This window comes from Ananas comosus, linkage group 6 (assembly GCF_001540865.1).
Source record: "Ananas comosus cultivar F153 linkage group 6, ASM154086v1, whole genome shotgun sequence".
Taxonomy (NCBI): Eukaryota; Viridiplantae; Streptophyta; class Magnoliopsida; order Poales; family Bromeliaceae; genus Ananas; species Ananas comosus.
The window spans coordinates 11,457,426-11,473,983 of record NC_033626.1 but is presented as its reverse complement, the minus strand read 5'-3'; the positions used below and the strand labels follow the sequence as shown (position 1 = coordinate 11,473,983).

Here is a 16,558-nt window from a genome sequence, read left to right as displayed (position 1 = left end):
TTAATTTTTTAACTAAAATTTATTTATTTACAAAATAAGTGAGGCAGAAAACATGCAAAGGAAAAGAAAATCTCAAGCTCTACTCTACTATTTCAAAAACCTTCAAAGTTTTCTATATTTGTGGAAGATGAATCAGAATCCAAATTTTTCTCCTCAAAAAAAAAAAAAAAATCTTATTCTCTATGCAATAATTTCCTTTTTTTTAATAAAAACCATATAAAATCCATTGGCAACACTTGTGACAAATCAATTAGGATAAAGAGGAGGGGGAAAAAAAAAAAAAGAAAAAGTATATCTTCCTCATTAAACAAATAATACCCACTTGCCCACTTGTCCTGTCCTTTCCCTTCGTAACCTCCCACCACGATCCACTCTCCTTTCCCTTCTCCTCCTCCTCCTCCTCCTCCTCCCACGCGATCGGATCCAGCCCCACCACTACCCACGGCGGCGGAGATGGCGGCGCCGGCGACGACCCGGGAGGCGAGCGTGTACATGGCGAAGCTCGCGGAGCAAGCGGAGCGCTACGAGGAGATGGTGGAGTTCATGGAGAAGGTGGCGACGGCGTCGGCGGAGGGGGAGGAGCTCACCGTGGAGGAGCGGAACCTGCTCTCCGTCGCCTACAAGAACGTCATCGGCGCGCGCCGCGCCTCGTGGCGCATCGTCTCCTCCATCGAGCAGAAGGAGGAGGGCCGCGGCAACCAGGACCACGTCGCCGCCATCCACGCCTACCGCGCCCGGATCGAGGCCGAGCTCACCAACATCTGCGGCGGCATCCTCCGCCTCCTCGAAGCGCGCCTCGTCCCCTCCGCCGCCACCGCCGACTCCAAGGTCTTCTACCTCAAGATGAAGGGCGACTACCACCGCTACCTCGCCGAGTTCAAGGCCGGGGCCGAGCGCAAGGAGGCCGCCGAGAACACCCTCGCCGCCTACAAGGCCGCCCAGGTACGGATCCGATCCGATCTGATTTGATCTCCTTTCAATCCGATCTGATTAGTTTTTTGGGTTCGGCGATCTCGATTTTGTTAGAGAAAAATCTGATCTCCTTTCAAATTTGGTACTAGGATGTGGGCTGGTTTGGGTTGGCGATTTTGATTGTTAGAGAAATTCTGGATCTCCTTTCAATCTGGGCTAGGGTTAGGGTTTGGTTTGGGGTCTTGATTTTGTTAGAGAAAATTAGGTATATATGGAGATGATTAACAGAGGTGTTTTAATTTCTGCAGGATATTGCTCTGACGGAGTTGGCGCCGACGCATCCGATTCGCCTAGGGCTGGCTCTGAACTTCTCGGTGTTCTACTATGAGATTTTGAATTCGCCGGACAAGGCCTGCACTCTTGCAAAGCAGGTGAGACATGTGTCAATTCCTTGCTGATAATGTGTCAGATCTATTTTTCTCAAAAACAAAGAGAAAAGTGTCAGATCTATGCTACTCAGTTATTATAGTTATTAATGCTGTTATTCATATGCTGGAAATTAAATTTGTGTCACAAGAGTCGTTTACTTGATGCTGTTTTGGCATGCGTGAACCAAAATTCATGACTATGAAGGTAATATGCTGGTAATTACTAAACAGTTGGACGTGTGAAAGTTAAAGTTGATGGAGTGGATAGGTAAGAAGATTGTTATCTCAGTTGGAAAGAACTCTTATTTTCTGTGTTGTTTCTTCAAGTTATATACCTGCAGATTGGGACATGTCGATGAGTCAAATTATGTGCAAAAACGAGAATGAAGAAAAAGGCTGAATTAACAATCTATGTTTGACTTATTTGCTGTGTTGTTTCTTCAACTTATATACCTGCAGATTGGGACATGTTGATGAGTCAAATTATGTGCAAAAATCAGAATGAAGAAAAAGGCTGAATTAACAATCTATGTTTGACTTAGTTATGTCGTAACTTGTTATATGTGCATGCCCTGCTGTAAGAGATAAATTTATACTACAGTGCGACGTTTTCAAGCAATTACATTTCAGGTATTTAAAGACTCATGTCTTTTACTATCCTTATTAATGCTGTGAAAAAGGAACTACGGCAGAAGCTATGTTCAGGCCATCTCTTTTCAACTCCATTTGCATTTTACAAGGAAAAGCTCAGTTTTATTTATCTTGCTTATTGTATTCTAGAACTAAAAATCTTTCCTCTGCATATAATCTAGGACTTAATTTCTATTTTCTAGCAAAATGACTACTGACGGCCATATTATTTTTAGGTGCTTATTTTTTATTAAAAAAAAAGATACTTCCCTTTGGACAGTAATCCATAGACCATACTTGGATGGGCAAGTTGTGCTTCACATGGTTCATGATGCATCCTGTTCATGTAATTTATATAGTTTTTATTTCCTATTGTAGCTTGATTAACTAATCAACAAACTCTCCAATATTTGTTGTTAGGCTTTTGATGAGGCAATTGCAGAGCTGGACTCTCTGGGGGAGGAATCATACAAGGATAGCACTTTAATTATGCAGCTACTTCGCGACAACCTTACTCTCTGGACTTCTGATATGCAGGTATTCGTCGTGCATTGATTAAGAAGCTTAACTTATTTCCTATGTCTGTCCCTCTCATGCTTTTTTTTGGGGGTGGTTTCTTTTTTTGTTGTTGTTCCAGGAGGATGGTGTTGACGATATCAAAGAAGCAAGCAAGCCTGAGGATGATCAGTAGCTAAGATTTGGTGATCGTCCCCTGCTGCGCTTTGTTTTTTTTTTAGGTGCTTCAACGTGCGGATTGACCATCAATTTTTCTTTTTTTTTTCCCTTTCGTTTTCCTTTCCACTTTGGTGTCGTATCTTAATTATCTGCTTATATTTGCTAGTCATATGCTTGCACAATGCTACTGCTGTTTAATCTAACATTTGGCTTCTAAATGTCCTTTCCTTTGAATACTCCCTCTGAATGGCTATTTTCCTACTTAATGAATAAGAGTTGATTGTGTTACTGATTTTTCGACTTTGCTCTGTCCTTGCCTATTTGTTGGACATGATTGTGTTGCTTCAGTTGCGCTTTTCAGTTACATCTGATGTCAACTGAATAGAGAATTAAGAAAAAGTCGGGGAGAAAAGCAAAAAAACCAGAACTTATCACCAACAAATCAAGCAGGCTTTCTCTGTTGTGGATCCTCTACAATCCTGGTAAGTTGGAATTTAACGAACTGGTGAGCTTAAACAACAACCAGTAGACTTGCTTATGCTTGCAGAGAAATTGCCCTCTTTATGGCCTTAGGGGTATCATTCATCTGGAGATCGGATTAAGCCTGTTTGTGTGGACCCAAACCATTTTCTTGCAGTTTTAGGATTTAAGGAGTAGAAAACAAGTTACTCGGTAATAATTCTTTTAATACGGGGGCCTTTTCTTTTTACGCTTGCAATTTAGAAGTTTGGTTGCAAGGCTTCCATTATCATAATTTTTTTAGGTAATGTGTTGTGAGGTGATTTTTTTTTTTTTTTAAGCATAGAAATTTAGGAGATTATTGTTGTTACTTCCGTTGAGAGCGTATATATTGGGCAGCTCTATAACTTATTTTAATACTTCTGATTAATGCCTCATTCATCCATCAAAACAGGTGATAGAGAAATTTTGTTAGTGCGAAGTTAGTCGAACTTTGAATCAGTGGCCAGGTTGAACTTCTCGTTTGGGAGAGAGAAAAGAATGGAACGGAGATAAAAGCATGCTACGATCAATTTTGTGACGTTCTGTGTCGAATCATTGTGCTTAGCTGGCTCCTGTTTAAAGCGTGAGATACGTATCATAATTGCCAGCGACCAGATATTATATGCGAAAGATGTCTCGTGCAGCAGTCTTCCTTTTTGCTGGCCGGGAGATAAAATGTATGCCCATTGCTGCTCTCTCTTTTATGGTGTAGCGAATTCTTCTTATCTTACCCTTAAAGATTAGAGAGGAGAAAAGGCATGCTTGCAGTTGTTGAAAATCAGTCCTATCTAGGTATGTGTTTGTTTGCCCGTAACTGTTTTTCAAGTTAAAAATATCTCTATGTAATTGATGTAACTGACCGTCTCTAAAATAAGTGGCAAAAGATTTGATGGTTGGTACATGAGGTTCTAAGTTCGAATCCTAGTTAATTCATATTTTCAGTTAAGTTTATTTCTAAATAAAATAAACGAATTGAATTAAAATTTAGGTAAAATTTGTTTTTTAATAATTTTGAACTTGTAATTCAAAATTTAGGTAAAATTTGTTTTTCAATAATTTTGAACTTGTAATTCAAAATTAGGTAACATTTGTTTTTCAATAATTTTGAACTTGTAGTTAGTCCACTTTGTAATTTGTTTTATCAAAAATTTTCACACTAATACCGACCATCCCTAGAGCAAGTGGCAAAAGGCTTGGTGGTTGGTACCCGAGATCCAAGTTCGAATCCTAGTTGATTCACATTTCCAGCTAAGTTTATTTCTAAATAAAATAAACGAAGCGGGTAGCGTATTATCTATCTCTTAAAAAAAAAAAATCATATTAATCACAAGTGGGTAAAAAAAATTACAATTGTTAATTAATTCATTATTTTTTCTCTCTTTTCTCCTCATAAATGACTTTATAACCAACTAAGACAAAGTTAATTACAGCATTTTAAAAAAGTAGATTTACGAGCAAATTTACGTTAGGGCGAAGAAAGCAGAAATTGATATTTACGATGGAAAACAATTTCATACCCCAAATAGTTGAACTGGGCACTGCTGTAATTCATTTACCAATTTGACCCAAATATCTCCCATCAGATTCAAACCCAAGTTAAAGATAATCTAGGCTTATACTGAAGTCTAGACACAAAAAAAGAGAAAAAGAGAGTTATTTTCTCTTATCTTGATTGAAACTTAGGAAAGAAAGAAAAAAAAAAAACCTTTCCAGTGGTCAAATTCTTTTTTTTTTTTAAAGGAAAGAAACTAAGAAAATGTTATTTCTCTATCTTTCCGTTCGTCCACTCATCCAAATAACGAGCTTTTTTTTTTTTTTTTTCTCTTGTTTATTTTATATGGCATTGTCTCTATCCAAACAAAACTTTAACTATCAAAATAGGAATGTGGTGAGGCTAGTGGTTGCCGGTCACATTAGATTGAAAATTAAAAGAGCATGAGTGATTGAACTCCAACGCAACTCACCCCAACGTCCAATGTCACCAATAACTTGGCCATCTTTACGGCGAAGCAAAGCAAAAGCAGAATGAAAATAGATTTATTAATATAAAATAGCTAAAAATATTATATTTTTATATTATAAAAAATGTAAAAAATTTAAAGACATTTTTAATTTTCTTCTTTCGCTATAAATTTAAAAATTTTTAAAAACATTTTATAGTAATAATAATAATTATTATATTAAAGTACACATTTTTTTAAAAATATTTTCGAGTCACGGCGTCACTAAATTAGTGGTCAGCCAAGGAAGCTCGCGCCCATTGTCCCTTTACAGTCTTCCGTGAGACTGCTCATCGCCCACTCTCCTCCCCACTCCGGCTCGGAAACCCCGCCGCCACAAACTACAGCTGTATTCTGCGCGCCGGCAAAAATACCTCTTTCTCCGTTTCTTTCTCCCACCAACTTCGTAGGTGTTTCATTCTCTCAAATTTTTTTTTTTTTTTCAATTCGTCAACTTTTTTGCTTCTTATTTTTAGCCATTTTCTTATATACATTGAGATCTGAGATGAAGATTTTATAGGAAATAGCGTCTGCGTCATCGCCAAGATGCAATCTTCCAGGCCCAGGTAACCATAAAAATCCTTCTTCTTTTTTTTTTTTTTTTCTTTTTTGAATTTTAATTACTTGGTGGGGGGTTTGTTCCCTTCCGATTTCAGGAATCCACATGCAAAAATGGGAGAAAAGAGCTCTCCGCGTGGCCCCAATCCCAAGATATCTCCTTCAAAATCCCCAAGAGGAACCCCCATTTCATCTGATTCATCTGATTCTAGATCGATCAGAGGCCCAGAGCGCAAGTCCTCGCCCAAGTCCGCATCTTCGGTTGAGGTATAAGATTTTCATTAGTCCATGCTATTAATGCGTCAAAACAAGTTAGATTCTACTCGTTTGATTTACTCTTTTCACAAATCACTTGTATCAGAAGCGAACCACGAAGGCGGCTTCGGAGATGCAGCAGCAGCTGAGTCAGCTGCAGGAGGAGTTGAAGAAAGAGCAGGGCGAGAAGAATCGGGCACTCAAGGAGATCGCGGAGATGAGGAAGGAGATGATCAACTCACGAAGAGGCGGAAACGAGGATTCGGGAGATGGTGGTAATAATAGGAACGGTAATGCGGTAGAGACGCTGGAGAAGGAAGTAAAGAATGCGAAGGATTCGGAAAGGAAGATGCTCGAGTCGTTAGTGGCGCAAACGAAACAGCTCGAGCAGACGAAAATATTGCTCGAAGAAGCTAAGCTGGTGATAAGATCCCTCCAAGAGAGCAAGAAGAGTTTGGAAACGGCCTCGGATAGTGGGAATTTAGAGGAGATTACGATTCTTAGGAATGAACTCAAGTTAGCCGTTGAAGCAGAGGAGAATAGCAAGAAGGCCATGGACGATTTGGCGATTGCGCTCAAAGAAGTGACCACTGAGGCCAGCTGGGTAAAAGAGAGGTTTTCGGAGGCCCAAGCCAAGTTAGAGAAAGTTAGAGCAGAAGCTGAAAGCTCGAGAGCTTTGTTCGACAGTATGGAGGAGAAGCTTCGGTTGGCATGCGAAGAATCTGAGAGGTTAAAGTCTGAAGGTGAGGAATCGGTTGCGGCTTGGAATGAGAAAGAGAGAGGATTTTTGAACTGCATGAAGATGTGCGAAGAAGAGATCAACAAAGCAAAACAGGAGAAAGTTAAACTGATCGAATCACAAAAGGTGACGAGGGAGGAGAATTCAAAGCTGAGGGATGTATTGAAGCAAGCAGTAAATGAAGCTACCGTTGCGAAAGAGGCATTGGAGATAGCTAGGAGTGAGAATTCTCAGCTAAAGGATCTTATTCTTGAGAAGGAAAATGAATCGCAGAGCATTAAGCAAGAGTTCGAAAACCTCAAGGTCAGTGAAGCTGCTGCAAAAGATGAGATTAAGGAGCTCAGTAACTTAATTGCTACAACGAAATCAACTGCAGGAAAAAGCAAACTAGCCTCTTCATCTGAGGTAGACATATGGCAAAGGCCAAAGTGGAAAGAGGAGAGGCCGAGAATTCAGAATGGGAGAAGGCATTCTATTGGGGAGCCTGCTAAATTTAAGGTGCCTGTGTTAGATACGACCCAAAAGGAGGACTGGTTTGTTGCATCGCTTAGTAATGTTTCCGATATGAAGGCCACATCGTCTATTGCAACAGACTACATGGAACACGAATATGATCTTGTAGATGGGACTCACTTGGATGGCATGGAGAATTCCGTGAAGCAGAAAAAGAAAAAGACGATTCTTCGAAGATTCGGGGACCTTTTGAGGAGAAGCAACTTCCGCAGGTCGAACTCATCATCCTTGAGATCTTCGTGATACGTGATCATCATCTCAGCATGAGCTTCTTTGTTTGTCAAATTTGAGTATACTATAAACTACTCCGCAACTCTTATATTCCAATCTTTGTTCAGGCAACCACTGGGAGTGAAATGGTTGTAAAATCCACCAATTTTGCACTTTTATATGGTTTCTGAAATGAATGACACTAATGAAATTTGACTTTCTTACTATTCACCGAATTAGTTCCTGTTAACTGCAATTTACTTTTTTCTGTTATTGAGTGGCTATATGAGTAAATGAGTCGCACCTTTTCAGAACCAAGCTGAATCACATTATATGATGGCTCAACAGGCAACTTTTTCTGATTAAATTTCTTCTTCTTCCTATTTTCCCTTGAACCGGTTTACATCTTGTAATCTCATCTAATTTTGAGTAAGATTGCGAAAAAATATTAACTCCAGGGAAGTTGTTAAATTACATGTGCAGGGTGCACAATCATAGATAGCTTTTGAGGAAAATTGAGAAACTATCTCAATCTTCAATACTTGCAGCGTAACTGAGTGCTTTTGGGGAACACTGATAGGGTAAAAGGAAATCATTTAAGCACTATATTTTTTCCCTCCATTTTGAAGAGAAATATCGGAGTTCTGATCAAAACCTGTCATCATATATCTTTCTTCACCACCCCAGTGATTGTCTGAAAGTTCAAGCTACTGTATGAAGTTGCTCAGAACCATCTGCCTGATAAAATTTCTCCCTCTAGGGGAAGAAATATCCAATCAAAAGGGTCAATTTACTCATCGGTGGCTTCATCATCATCGCTAGCCGTTTTCATATGCAAACTGATTCTTTGAAGCTCCGATTTAACCCTAACAATCTCTGGATGAGATGCATCTCCTCCCAAGAACAGATGAACTTCGTTAGCAACCTCGGTCCAACTGTACCCTGGTTGCTTCTTCACTCCTTGCTCCTTCATTAAACCCCTAATCCTAGTCACCTCCCCCCACATTCCACTAGCAGCATATATGTTTGATAGCAATACATAGGCCCCCGAGTTTCGAGAGTCCAACTGGACAAGCCTCTTCGCGGCCAATTCCCCTAACTCCACATTTGGATACATTTGACAAGCTCCAAGTAAAGCACCCCACACAGCATTCTCAGCTTTACATGGCATCTCTTTGATATAATCACAAGCCTTCTCAAATTCTCCCGCTCGACTAAGCATATCCACTAAACAAGAATAATGTTCAGCTTGTGGGGATATTCCGTGCTTCGTTAGCATCATATCGAACATTTTTAAGCTCAATTCTACCTTTCCAACATGCCCACAAGCAGATAAGACACTGAGGAAGGTGATGCCGTTCGGTTTAAACCCGGTTGCTTCCATGTCATGAAATAGCGATAGAACTTTCAGATAGCGCCCGTGCTGTGAATAAGCTGCAATTATGGTGTTCCATGAGACTATGTCTCGGTTTTTGAGATATTCGAAGAGTAATTCTGATTCGTTGATGCTGCCACATTTGCTATACATCGTCATCAACGCATTACACAACGAAACGTTAGATTCTAGTCTGGTCTTGATTGCAATTGCGTGGGTTAGTCGCCCTTGTTGAAGCCAAGCAAGACAAGAACATGCTATCAAGATCGAAATGAGGGTCGCGTGATCCGGTTTCATACCTAATTCTTGCATGTTGACATGAAGTTTCAGTGCTTCCTCACCATGTCCGTTGTGCGCATATCCTACAGAAGTAGGGAAACAAATTCATGAGTATATGACACTAATTATGCCACTTTGGAAATTTGCTTGATATGTTGATGCTAGTGAATAATCCATTTGAATCAATGATAACTATAACATCTATGATTTTTCCCCCCTGATTCTTTAAGCATACCGGCAATCATGGCATTCCATGAAATGATATCTTTAAACCGAATCTCATCAAAAATTTTCCTCGCATCCTCAACCTTCCCCTCCTTACAATACCCCGTAATCATCGCCGTGTACGCAGCCACATTCTTCTCCTGCATCTGGTCGAACAACCGCCTCGCCTCCGCAAACATCCCGTTCTCCACATACCCGCTTATCATCGCCGCCCACGATATCGCATTCCTCTTAGGCATTCTATCGAACAGCTCTCTCGCCTTCCCTATCTCCCCATTCCGCGCGAACCCGTCGACCATCGCGGTGTAGGAAATCACATTCCTATTGGGCATCTCCCTAAACAGCTTCTCAGCTTCGTCAAGCCGATCGTATCTTATCAACCCAGAAATCATCGCGTTCCACGAAGCTATGTTCCGCTCCGGCATTCGCTCAAAGTAGCGTAGCGCCTCCTCGGGCTCGCCATTCTCGAGGCAACCAGCAACAATTGAATTCCAGGAGACGACGTTGCGTTGCGGCATGGATTCAAAGAGTCGTATCGATCCGCCGAGGTCGTGGTTTTGCCAATGGGCCGTGAGGATGGCGTTCCAGGAGACCACGTCTCGGCTCGGCATTTCGTCGAACACTCGGCGCGCGGCGCCGAGCGCGCCGGCGCGGCCGAGGGCGCCGATCCTGAGGTTGTAGCGGAAGGTCTCGAGAGTGGAGAGAGTGCGCGCGCAGGAGCGGGTGAGAGATCGAGAGACGAAGGTTTGAATCTTGGAGCACGTTGCCATTGGAGAATAGCATGGTGTGCTCTCGCTCTCTACCGCGCGCGTGGATCATTTTAAAGCTTTGTTTAATTTTAATTTATGCACTAATTGTGGGCCCAACAAAGCCCTGTTTGCGGCCCAAGTAAAATTTGAAATTATTGTCCTATATCAATAATTTTTATATTATATATGTAGATTTCAGCTAATATAATATTGATAGCAAATAAATAATGTTTACTATAAATCTTTTATCCCGTAAATTTATAACAGTAATCTGCTGCATCAAAAGAATAGAAAGTGGATTATAAATACTATTTCTTTACTATGAATAATATTATAATTGTTTTTTAATATATGTACATGTTTGTAGATATGTAGATAAAGTAGCTAATGCTACATTCATTGGTGAAGAACTAAAGACATGCAAGCGCAAAATTTCTTTATTTCTTTTATTTTCAATACAACAAAAGTATTTACCAGAGAAATCACGAGAAATTTGAGTAAAAGCCCAAAACTTCGTGTATTACTCAAAATGAGCGAGTAATACATGTTAACTTACAAAACAAGGAGCAGCATTATTTCAAACATCACGTCATGCCCCTGCTACGAGGATAATGCATGCATCATCGTCATGCACAACATCAATCACTTCAATAATAACGGAATGCAACTACCGTAAGGGAGAGAAAAACAATGCGGCATCAGCAGAGCTCACGGTGGACCTGGATCAGATTTCGTGACGCAAAAACAGAAAAAATTTAGAAACCGCAGAACTCGTCGGGGTTGGGCTGGCCCTCTCGGCTGACCTGGTTGCATCCTTCGGTGCACGCTTTCGCGCATTCCTCGCGGGTGACGTCGGGGAGGACCATGCACTTGTCCCTCATGCAGGGGCAGAAGCAGTCATCCTTGTTCTGCGCCGACGGGCCGACGGAGCCCATCACCACCAGGGCCACCAACAGAAGGCCCAATACAAAGTTGTTGCCAAATGCCATTTTAGTAACTAAAAGTATGTGTGTTGGTTGTGTTGATTGGTTTGATGTGGAATTGACCTGTTTGTTTTGTCTTTGGAATGAGGAGGTGGTTTTTATAGGGGAAGTTTTGAGTGAAAGGAAAGGTGGATGTTGTGGCTTGGAATTGATTGGGTGGGAGTGAAACGCGGAGTTTTAATAAGACACTTGTTTGGACAATTGAAGCAGGTAAACACCACCTCTTTGTAGGAGCCCCTCTAAAGTGGGGCCAAATTAATGGTTGAATATTTCAAGATGAAGGTAAAAGCAAGTTATTCGATTAGTCAGAAAATGAGGTGCTTTGCGTGAAGAAGCTGAGAACTCAGATTACAAAAGTTTTAAGGTTAGATTTAGGTAGAACTTCAACAAATAAGTCATGCTAAGTGCATTTTCATGTAGGTGTGCCTCATGTAATATGTACTACTCGAGTGCTCTTCAGTTCCCTGTTCTCTGCTAGAACATTCAAATCTAAGTTAGAACTTTTGACTTTGGGAGTTTTGGTTCCACGCTATACAGTTTGGATTTGAATTTTGATTGAAACTCGACCCAGAAACCTGAACCTACAAATTTCACAAAATTTAAACGTAATTCTAAAACATAAGAACTCATCTGCATCAAGGTAGCTAAAAATGATGAGAGTGGCCTTGTTCTTCTATTTTATATTGTTAGCGATACATAGTCAAATATGTGGCTTTGTTTACAATTTTCCACCAGAAAACAGGGCTAAAACAAAACGTCTGTATGTATATAATATATATATTCCTCTTGGAACCTCAAACTGTTTATTCTTTCTTCTACTCTTTTTTACAGCAAACATGTATCTACCTACATTGCTAGCACCTTGTTACAATAATAAATCACCATATAAATTTAAAATAAACACCATATGGCAAAGGATTTATTTATACTGTTATCCACCTTTGATCTATCAATCACCTGTACAGCTCTTTGTACACAGCTAAGTTATTCCTTTTTCTCTCTCTCTTTTTCTTTTTTCTTCGCCAGCCCTGCAAACAACTCCAGATGCTTCAGTTCAGCATGTGGAAAGTGTTAATGAGTTCCTTTAAAGCTGCGTCTCGTCATATTTACATGCTAATAAGAGAACCATCTCCATCAAGAGATCCCAAATTGGCATAGGCAATCCGGTAGAGGGTTCTCGTAAAACGATTCCTCCGATCGGAACCTCTCTTTGCCTTTTGTTCCAGATATGGGACCCTTTCTCTTTCTAGGGGAACCTTGCCTGATCAACAACACATTGATGAGATCAATATTGAAAAAACAAAGACATACACAAGCGAAAGACAAAAGAAAAGGACTTGGCTTTTCAAAACCTTCTTCTGTGAATTTCTGATACCCTGCTTGATAGATTCTTTCCTTCTTTAAGCATTCCTTTGTCGATCTTATCGAACAAACGAATAAGTGCTTTCCTGCATGAAAAAGAAAAACAGGATGAAGGTCCAAAGAAAAAAAAAAGAAATGAAATGAAAACAAGAGAAGTAGAATTGGGCAAGTATTATTTTACCTGTCAGGATTGATGGTTTTCCTGTGGCCGAGGAAACGGCGATGGCCCGCAACTGCCCGTGCCATGTTCCCTGAATGAGACGGAACAAAGACATTGCTTTCGACTGATACAATGTAATCTAAAGCCGCCATCTGAGATGCATAGCGACGAAAGGGTCCGAGTTCCTCTGCTGATGCAAGTGTTTCCTACAAAATTAATCAGTTTTACAAGTAGAAAATGGGATTATTGTAGCAAATAAAGATTGGTAATTCACAACAAATGGAGAACATGATACATGAAACTGAATTAAGCAACAGGGAGACAAAAAAGTAAATATTGAGCTCTTGGTATTGTCATACATCAACATTCTCAATAAAATCTAAGGAACTAATCAAATCATGTTAGCATAGCTATGTCCTTTTATCTAACAAAAAACATACTAATACAATCAGAACTGTTACCATACGAAGTCGATGGTTTGATCTACAGTTCCTTTTATCATGCAAAAGACGCACTAACACAACAAAGGCATGAGCAGTACCTTGTTCATTAAAATGGGAAAGCGGGATTCGAGATCGGCCATATGAGAATCACCCCCATATATCTCTCCTGCTGCAATATATATAGGGGTATTTGACGGATATCCTAGCGAAGAAAGAAAGATACCGACCTCCTTTGGAGTCAAGGGACAATATCCCTTGGCTCTTTGTTCTAACGGATCGATATATTTCACTTTCCAGTATGTTATGTTTTCTCTGTGAAAATGAGAGAAAGCAGGTTATGCGAAAAACGACTGGACCAAACATCTTCTTTGGTTAGTAACAAATGCTAGAAAAGTACAATGGCTATAAAGCTTTGTACCTAATTCTTTCAAGTTCGTCAGATTCAACAGGCGACAAGCCGTATGTGCACCCACTGAAAGCAAGCATATCCTTCTCATATCGCAAGTGCAACGCAATATATGGACCATATGATTTCATTCTCTCTACCAATAACTGCAAAAGTAGTAATATTTGAGCACTTCACAAAATTCGTAAGAAGATTTGGGCAATGCAAAACTCTGAGCAATATTTCAGATAGCGTACTACCTTTCCTAAAGCCTCAATTGGAGGAGCGAATCGGAGAGCCTCGAAGAAAGCACGGCATCGAAGTTTCTGAATGTTCGGGGGCAGGTTGTTGTTAGCAAGACGAGAATCAGATTTAGCAGCTCGAATTACCTGTTCGATGAAAAATGTTCCCCCTCACGTTAATACTTTTTTTAAAATAATAATAATGATAATAAAGTAACTAATGAAAAAGAAGCATAACCTGATAATTATCCCATAAAGGATAAACTTCCTCTTGATAGTATTCGATGCCGGACCAACTCTTAAAAAACTTTACTGCTTTTGTAGCTTTTGCAAATTCCTTCGGCAGCTTCTTTACAATTTTAACATCATTTGCCAAAGAGGTAATGAAATTATCCTCATCAAAAACATCTGAAAAGTTGCTGTTATTGCAAAACCATGCAATTAGCATGAAATGCACCACAGAATGATTCACGAAAAATCATGAATAATGTGTACCTGGTGTCCTGCCAAAATGATTTCTTATCAAGCTCTGGGATTACAAGTGTGGCATTTATTATGCGTGCAACTGCTACCATGTCGCAAATCTGCCAGCAGAAGAACAATACTCAATAAAAACAGAAGATAAACATAACTAAAACTAGATATTTAGCAAAATAGCCAAAGAGCATTTTATACTTCAAATAAATAAGACCAAGAACAACGAAATAATATTTAGGATACCTCTCAAGTTATTTGAAAATATTGGAGACACGAGACAGAAAACGGGGGTGCAAAGGTGAAATAGCCCAAATTTTAGTAGAATGGAAGAGAATTATTATTCGACGCAGTCAATTATTAATAATAATTAGATTAAGCTTTCTCATTTCTTCCTCATGGTGGAAACATTTTTTAGGCAGCATGATCTGGTACAGATGCTTTTTATTTTGAGGTGAATGAGTTGAATAATAAACTCTGCAACAACTTATTGATGGAACATCAATAAATCATAATTGTACTCAGCGACGTCACCAGCAACTTTATACACATCGATGAATCATTTTATTTTTCTTTTTTTTTTTTTGCTACGATCATATAAACAACGGAAATGTACAACTTTGATTAACCAAGTCAACTTTCACCAATTCAACCACTAGCTATATCATATAATCAACAACATGATCTCCGCAGTTGACTTCTTCAAGATATGGTTTTTAATTCAAAGGAGCTTACCCCGGCCCGCATCTGGTTCAAGCCGCCATTGGCGTGAACGAGCAAGTAACCTCTTGACTCTTCTAGAGCTGAAGCAATAAGAAGACCCAAAAATGAGAAACATATCACTCAGAAAAGAATAGCTAGTAATAAAAACAATTTTATCGAATTTCAGAATCGGCTGTAGGCCCCGTACGTGAGATCGACGAGCCGCGCGCCACGCAGGGGGCGTAACCGCGGTTCGAAGGAGGCTTCCAGAGCTTCTCGAATTCGGATACCTCGCGGTCGGCGCCGTCCAACTGCCAAATCTAGAGGAGTGAAACAACTGAAACAGATGGCATGACTGCTCTATATGCGTTCTGAAATTCACTCACCACATTCTCGCAAAACCCGATCGAGTTCTACGAATGTAACTTACAGTAATAACAGTAATTTTGCTTATTAGTCTAAAATTACAGTAATAACAGTAATTTTGCAGCTCGGCTATTTCCGCAAATTCGCACTAATAACGATAAAATGAGGAATAGAAAAGCCTTGTAACAATGATTGATTAGAACAGTAGTTACGGGGTTTATCCTACAACAGTTTCCATGTTTTCTCTTCTTTCTTTTATATTTTGTGTCTAATTACGGAGCTAAACAATCAAACAGTGCCTAAACAAATAGCTATAATTTTTTTAAAAAAAAAAGAAGAGAAGTAACGTAAATCACCTTCCGAGAGAGTTGAAGAGGCGAAAACTCTTGCATCCATTTAAGCTCCGCGACACCAATCTCCCGCTACAAAATATTAAAAAAAAAAAAAAAAAAAAGAAAGAACACGAATATGTTTAAAAATAAAACTATTTTTTTAAAAAATGTAATCATTTTTTTTAAACATAGAACATGAATTGCGAAATTGACACAAGAAAAAGAAAAATTGAAAGGAAAGAAATAAAAAAAAAAAATTTGTGAACGCCTATTAATGTTAGATGAGTAGAGTACGTTGGAGAGCTTGTAAGGCCCGGAGGAGGAGGGGGAGGGAACGGTGCCGGAGGGGGACACGTGTACGGCCAGGAGCGCCGCGGTGGAGATCGTGCAAGCGGCGCAGGTTAGCAGCCACCGTAGGATCAACAACTTGCTGGGCCTTAACCTGCGCCGCAGCTGCATCTCTCTATTCTCGCCCTTCTCCTTCGCTCTCTCCCTCCCTCCACCTTATATTATTCTCTCGATTCCTTTCTCTCTCTTCGCCGCTGTGGTCTCTGCTCACTTTAATAAATGCCGAGAATGCCCCCACTTTTTGTATCGGCCTCTGCCTTCCCAATACGCCCCTGTGCCGTTTTTATTCCCGGAATACCCCTCCTTTGGAAATCCGAAATTTACTGCATGAACCCGGCTTTTCCTATCTTCGCGGTTGGGGATTGATAGATTTTGGCGACCGTTAATGAGACGCCCAATAGAGTCACTTCCTTTCTCATTTTGGAATTTAATTATTTAATTTCAAAATAAATAAAATATTTCTATTTTTGTCACTATAATTTGTTACACTTTTGTTCCTCAAACTATGGGCAAGTTTTAATTTATTATGATATTTTATGTTAGTTTTTTAAATTATTGTAAGTAAATGTAATTAATTAAATATTGATGTGTTGTGGGTATTACAGTAATATAATTACGCTATAAGTCATGATATAATAATAATTATATTTTAGTAAATAGTCAACTAAATTTAATTATAAGAATTTGAGTAACAAAATATTACATACTTTAT

The 16,558-nt window shown here is 39.6% G+C and overlaps 4 protein-coding genes across 5 annotated transcripts; 2 read left to right on the top strand and 2 right to left on the bottom strand.

Annotated features, from left to right (window-relative positions):
• On the top strand, positions 300-2,942 carry LOC109711396 (14-3-3 protein 6-like). The gene is made up of 4 exons (XM_020234407.1): positions 300-942; positions 1,221-1,343; positions 2,391-2,507; positions 2,608-2,942. The coding sequence occupies exons 1-4, from the start codon at positions 454-456 to the stop codon at positions 2,659-2,661; spliced, it is 783 nt and encodes a 260-aa protein (XP_020089996.1). The 5' UTR covers positions 300-453; the 3' UTR covers positions 2,662-2,942.
• Positions 5,467-7,652, top strand: LOC109711395 (WEB family protein At5g16730, chloroplastic-like). Its single transcript, XM_020234406.1, has 4 exons — positions 5,467-5,552; positions 5,667-5,712; positions 5,803-5,971; positions 6,066-7,652. The coding sequence occupies exons 2-4, from the start codon at positions 5,693-5,695 to the stop codon at positions 7,452-7,454; spliced, it is 1,578 nt and encodes a 525-aa protein (XP_020089995.1). The 5' UTR covers positions 5,467-5,552; positions 5,667-5,692; the 3' UTR covers positions 7,455-7,652.
• LOC109711394 (pentatricopeptide repeat-containing protein At4g02750-like) lies at positions 7,845-10,110 on the bottom strand. The gene is made up of 2 exons (XM_020234405.1): positions 9,311-10,110; positions 7,845-9,158 (listed from the first exon to the last, which is right to left on the bottom strand). Exons 1-2 carry the CDS (start codon positions 10,068-10,070, stop codon positions 8,212-8,214), a joined length of 1,707 nt encoding a protein of 568 aa, XP_020089994.1. The 5' UTR covers positions 10,071-10,110; the 3' UTR covers positions 7,845-8,211.
• LOC109711393 (uncharacterized protein At1g04910-like) lies at positions 11,678-16,037 on the bottom strand. 2 transcript variants are annotated; one of them, XM_020234403.1, is made up of 12 exons: positions 15,793-16,037; positions 15,523-15,588; positions 15,009-15,120; positions 14,834-14,901; positions 14,120-14,208; positions 13,863-14,043; positions 13,643-13,771; positions 13,416-13,549; positions 13,096-13,309; positions 12,576-12,760; positions 12,385-12,480; positions 11,678-12,293 (listed from the first exon to the last, which is right to left on the bottom strand). In XM_020234403.1, the coding sequence occupies exons 1-12, from the start codon at positions 15,955-15,957 to the stop codon at positions 12,167-12,169; spliced, it is 1,566 nt and encodes a 521-aa protein (XP_020089992.1). In that variant the 5' UTR covers positions 15,958-16,037; the 3' UTR covers positions 11,678-12,166. The 2 variants fall into 2 exon arrangements, with proteins under 2 accessions (XP_020089992.1, XP_020089993.1); XM_020234404.1 differs by having other exon boundaries at positions 15,009-15,111.